The sequence below is a fragment of the Poecilia reticulata genome, linkage group LG15, assembly GCF_000633615.1.
Source record: "Poecilia reticulata strain Guanapo linkage group LG15, Guppy_female_1.0+MT, whole genome shotgun sequence".
Lineage (NCBI taxonomy): Eukaryota > Metazoa > Chordata > Actinopteri > Cyprinodontiformes > Poeciliidae > Poecilia > Poecilia reticulata.
Window position 1 is genome coordinate 19658107 of NC_024345.1, and position 6000 is coordinate 19664106.

The 6000-nt window shown below is 37.7% G+C and overlaps 1 protein-coding gene across 18 annotated transcripts in view; it reads left to right on the top strand.

The window, feature by feature from the left end:
- Positions 1 to 6000, top strand: part of LOC103477041 (neurexin-1a) — a 265070-nt gene that overhangs the window by 92974 nt on the left and 166096 nt on the right. For 17 of the 18 annotated variants that reach the window (XM_008429897.2, XM_008429906.2, XM_008429894.2 and 14 more), the window contains 3 exons: positions 470 to 771; positions 2891 to 2914; positions 4002 to 4163. In XM_008429897.2, coding sequence (XP_008428119.1) covers positions 470 to 771; positions 2891 to 2914; positions 4002 to 4163 — 488 coding nt within the window. The remainder of the gene's footprint in view (positions 1 to 469; positions 772 to 2890; positions 2915 to 4001; positions 4164 to 6000) is intronic. The other variant, XM_008429899.2, reaches the window with a different exon arrangement.

A 6000-nucleotide genomic window follows, 5' to 3' on the forward strand; every position in this document is an offset into this window, starting at 1 on the left:
CTTTTGAAAAAATAGAATTTGATTTCTTTTTGAGGCTATATAAAGACACATTTCTGATGATATATTTTATAATGCTGGTTTTCAGTAAAAGTCAAACTGTTTTGAAAAAGAAAGAGAAAAGCATCTCTTCATTCATTAATCTGATCAGAGGGCAGGGATTTTATGTGTCGATTTATCTCAAGCTTCTTACAGGTTAATTTTCCAGCATAGTTTGCAGCAGTGATGACAAGTCACTGCTGCACATATAGAACATCGGGAATTCATCAGCTTTGCTATACTGAAAAAAGCAGTGCTGAAATTAAAGGTAGCTCACTAAAATAATAATCTATTCTGTTTTACATGTCCCTCTACAGCAGGTTTAATAGACCAACTTTTCGAGGCATTCCGTCCTTCTTAGGCAGCTTCCCAATAAGCCCCTAAGAGGCCGCAACATTGATGAAACGCATTTCTCTTTCTCTTGTCTCCCCAGGAAAAGAAGAGTATGTTGCAACCTTCAAAGGATCTGAGTTCTTCTGCTACGACTTGTCCTTGAACCCGATTCAAAGCAGCAGTGATGAAATCACGTTGTCATTCAAAACCCTACAGAGGAACGGACTAATGCTGCACACGGGCAAATCTGCCGATTACGTCAACCTGGCGCTGAAAAATGGGGCTGTGTCACTCGTCATTAATTTGGGGTCTGGAGCCTTTGAAGCTCTTGTGGAGCCAGTCAATGGAAAATTTAATGACAATGATTGGCATGATGTCAAAGTTACAAGGAATCTACGTCAGGTAACAGTACAAATGGTGATGAAGAGATGAACTAAATTAATTAACACAAATGCACTGAGATCATTGTCATCACAAAATACATTGTTTTTCTCAAAATAATTGGGTTGCTTAATTTAATCATGGTGGAGACCTTAACAGCACCACAAGAGAGCAGGGACATCTAGATTTGAATCAAGACTGCAACTCAGTTATGGTTATGTCTCTTTAAAGTTAATAAACTGGGTATTTTCTTACATTGAATAAAGTACTCCAAGCAACAAACAAGTCATAGGTAGTTCATTGCACATTTAAATTTGGTGGATCTTGGAACAATAACGAAATCCCTTTCAGTCTGTTCTCTCACTCAATGAAATGGCTATTGACCTAAAAGTTTGCTAAAATTCCCCAATTTCTTTCTGCTTTGAGAAATGACCCAGTAGCCTTCAGATTCTGGACATCAACACACTGTCAGTCTGTTGGATCCCTGAGCAACTTAGAGACAAAAGTTTAGTTGAGAAAGTCATCCGCCCTTTTTTCTTTTTGTGTCACAGCTGAGTAAGTCCGTAAGGATATGGGTTTAAAAAATGTTACTTGTACAGTGCTCTTATGTCTAATTATTTCTCTGAGAGATACTACTTAGAGCATTCAGGTGGGATTTGGGATATGATCTCAATGAGAATTAGTCATTTTCATAGGTGTCTAGAGAGGAAAACTCAGAAGAACAACTGGGTAAACACTTTCAACACTACTGCTTTGCTGCAACCCCATAAACCCTACTTTTTCATTTTCGTAATTGGTTGTCAGTAGGCTTTGTTGACCATGTATTTTCTTCCCTCCTACTCATTTATAAAATTCTATTCTTATGGATGAGTAGGTATTGCCACGGTACAACAGGGTATTTCCATTTTAATTAAGGATTCTTGTGTAATGTGTTTTTGATTTAAAAACAGAATAGAAATTAGTCTTTGCTTCTGGAGAGAAAGGGCTCATGATGTACATTTGAATAATGGGACCAAACAGCCTGACAAAAGACAGGAAAAATATTACAATGATACCACCATGTAGAAAAATTCAAGAAATTTTCTTTGTTTATACATGAGCATTTTTATTGGATTATTGGGACATAACCTGTGTAATCACCATAATACAAGTCAAATCATTTGCACTGTTTGTGATTTTATCAATCAGAACTTCAGCTACTGGTTAACAGAACTGTGTATTTTTTTTTTTTATAGTTGCCAATTATTAGATAAACACTAAGGGGAAAATATCTCTAGATTTGTTCCTGCTCCCTTGCTGTGAAGTGTTTATCTTCACCTCGACATTGAAAATGCTTAGTTTGCAGACTCAGCACTCTGGTTATTGGCAAATATCTGCCGTTTTCCTACTTGAACATTCACTGCATTCAGATTTAAAAGGAAAACCGAGCATACTGAGTGCATGCTATATGGGGGATCAGAATAGCCATCCTCCTCATTCCTTGTCAGGTCCTCTTTTCTTTGTCTCATTGCAGTAAAGTGATCCTAAAGTTCATCAGTAAGACCAAATGAAAGGTAACGTATTGAGTGAGTGCCAGAAAGTCTGATGCGCTGGATTGGAAAATTGCTGAAGACTGAACAACAAAACCATTAAAATGCAAATAAATGAAAAAGAAAAATAAGGTTTTCATAAATATTTTGAACATGTAAATGCTTGAGGAGGGTCAATTGATGTGCTTTAGGCATTCTTTTTTATACACCATATGATATCTTTAAATCACAACCTTTCTTTAGATCTTTGGCTCAGAAGCCTTTTTCTGCAATTTAGCCATGTGGGCACACACAGAAAATGGTGCAACTATATCAAGACAATCTCAGAGAGTCACTGGTTCAGCTTTGGCTCCTCTTGGGGAGCGTTCTTCCTATTTTTCTTGGTCAGCTTTTTTCTTGTTACACTTATTTTGCCCTTTTTTTCCCTCTATGTCACTAACATGCTTTGGAAACAAACTAACATCATTCATGGAATGTGCCATTCTACTAACCAGTATGGGTTTTGTCGTTTACCAATGTACTAACAGTATTGACCATCATATATTATTTGAGTAACAGTCGTTATTCTGTTCACAGTTTTTAATTTCCTTTCTCCCCCCTTTTCCACAAAGCACTCAGGCATTGGACACGCTATGGTAAACAAACTACATTGTTCGGTAGATATCATTCTAATTGTTTCTTAGTTTGGGTTTGCCGTGTGTTTCTTTTCTTTCTTTTTTTTTCTTTTTTTTTTACTGTAGACGTCATTTACAAAATAAGGGAAATTGCGGTTGGTACTCTTCTGCTTACTTTTCAAATCCTTTTATTTATATTTTTCGGTTCATTCATTGGTTTTCACTCTGTTTATTCCACCTGTTTTCTGTCCACTTCTGTTTCACCCGCTCTTTTTTGTAGGAGCATCATTTTCGAGCTATTTGCAACAAGCTGTGGTTAATAATGAGGACGCCCTCCTGTCTGGCTGGACTGATGCTCTGTGGCTCAGCCAGTTGTATCCCCATCCACTTTGCATGTCATCTTCTTCAACTTACATGTTGGAAATGTCAAACTGCACATTTGCCAACATGAATGTAACACTTGAACTGTGTTTGTCATTTCTTCTCTGGTGCTTTATTATTTCGTTTTGTGATTTGGCAGTGCTCATAAACTTTTTCCACGGGCTTTTGCATGTAAGTGACACTGTGGCAAGCATAAAACAACATGATTCAGTATCCAAATAAAGAATTTGGGAATCATTTCTTTTTGATTACGTATAAGCAAAAAGAAAAGACAAATACATGCATGTTTTTAATGCCCCAACCTTTTTCCTACTCTAAAAAGGTGATTGCATGTACTCCCTTTCTAACATAGTAGCACGTTATGATCTAATTTATATAAGTACTAAATGTACTAATTTTAACTACCAGTTGAACTAACCTAGATAGCACTTTACTAACACCATTTTTGTGTCTGCTAAAGTATTTTTAAGTTGCATTAAAGTCAGTACTAACACTGTAGTATGGGTAGTTTACTAACTATATAACCAAAACAGTTTTGGTTCCAACTAATCAAACTGGACAAAATAATAAGAAAACAAGAAAAAACGACATTTAAACAGACATGAAAATGGGTTTGGGAATATAAACATGGGAAACATGTGATTGACAAACGAAAGAAAGGGAATAACAATGCATAATTTAGGCTGCCTCCCTACAGCGTGTCCTTTCCCTGTGCTTTGTTGTGTAGGTAACCATATCCGTAGACGGGATTCTGACCACTACAGGATACACACAGGAAGACTATACCATGCTAGGCTCAGACGACTTTTTCTATGTCGGAGGAAGCCCGAGTACAGCAGACCTTCCTGGATCTCCAGTTAGCAACAACTTCATGGGTTGCCTCAAGGAGGTAAACACCGCTTCTCTGCGAACTCTTAAGACTGGTGGGTGTATGGGATGTACAGCTGGCTTCACCTCAGGACACCAGAACCGGCTCTTCACACCCACACACTGACCCTGCCTCTTTCTGAACACTCTCCTGTAGTTGCCATCTCCTTCTCTCATAGTTTGATGCAAACTTTTTATGATCAATTTTCTTTTTGCAGGTTCTGTTTCTTCTGTGCACATTCAATGTTTTAAGACACAAAAGATACCAACTTGCAGACGTGCACTGAGCTCTGTCTTAAAGTGGAATTCAGCACCGTTCTCCAGCGGCTCTGTCAGGTGCACATCAAAGAGAAACGGTGATCCAGAGATCGGGGAGTTGAATTTTCATGAGCAGTTGGGCAGCTCTCACCCCCACACCTCCATTTGGATATGAGCTCAGAACAACCGACTGAAACGCTATCTTCATTCAGATTTGTTCTATCCGAGTTATATTTAGTGTCAGCTGAAATTTGCCTTCCAAGTGCTAGAAATGTGACACAAACACTGCAAATATAAGCAACATTTTGTCACCAAGCACTTCACTCCTTGCATTTACCAGGCTGAACCCGATTATACATTTAGAACAGCCTTTTTTCATGGTCAAGATTCTGCTCGCAGATTTTGCTCTACATTTGACATAGTAACTTCAAGCAGTTGTTACAGATATGTTAGCTGCCTATCCATGATGCAACTCTGCTGTGCTACTGAATTAGACTCGTTGAAATTCAGTGGTGTTTAAGAAATCTGTTTAAAATGCTTTTGTTACATGATACGCATTAACCTGCTGGAAGCAGCTATCAGAAGACGAGTTCATTGTGTTCATAATGAGAACGTACATGCACAGATTTAAAAGGCAAAATTGAATCACTGATGCAAAAAAAGAGAAATCTGGTTTATCCTTCTTCTCATTCCAAATTTCTCTTTTTTTGCATCAGTGATTCAATTTAGCCTTTTAAATCTGTGCATTTTATCATAATCATTACAACTGAATAAGACTGCAGCACATCAGCCAGTCGATAAATTGACAAGCATTTTGAAGAGATTATATACAAAAATAAATTGCACTGAGTGGAACGCTAGAACAGGCAAACCTGTCCAATTGCTTGTTGACACAAATAGCAAATAAGCCAATTACAGGGCAGTAGCTCAGTACATTTATTTATCTAGATATGATGAGGACAACTCCATGAAGTTTGAACTGAGCATAAGAAATACAAAAGAAATGGGGTTTAAGTGGCTTTGAACATGATGTGGTTGTTGATGCCTGACAAGCAGGTCTTGGTATTTCAGAAAATGGACTGGGATATTTGCATTCATCCATTTCAGAGAAGGCAAAATATCCTGCAGGTTGAGGTTGTGTGGATAAAGATGTGCCCTTGTCAGAGGAGAAGGCTAACTGGTTCAAAATGATAAAATGGAAATGGAAGCTCAAATAACCACTACTTACAGGTAAAAGTATACAGACTATCATCCAGGAGACACAAGACGACAAACTCTGAAGCAGAGGGTTACAGCATATATACAAGCATATGAATCTATGCCATGACGAATTAGGGCCATTTTGAAGGTGAAAAGGGGTCCAGCCTGGTACAAGCAAGATGAAGCTTATAAAGTGTCTGGTGAGCATAAATATAAGACTAATAAGAACCAAATTAAAAATGGTGCATGTCCAGGCCATCTACTAGTTAGTAACTCAAATTATAAAGACAATAAAATTAAATACATTTAGCAAGATACTCAATAGCAAGCAGCAAAACAAGACATTGTTTCTCTGGGATATGTAACATGCTGGTGTGAAAAGAAATATACACTGCTCAAAA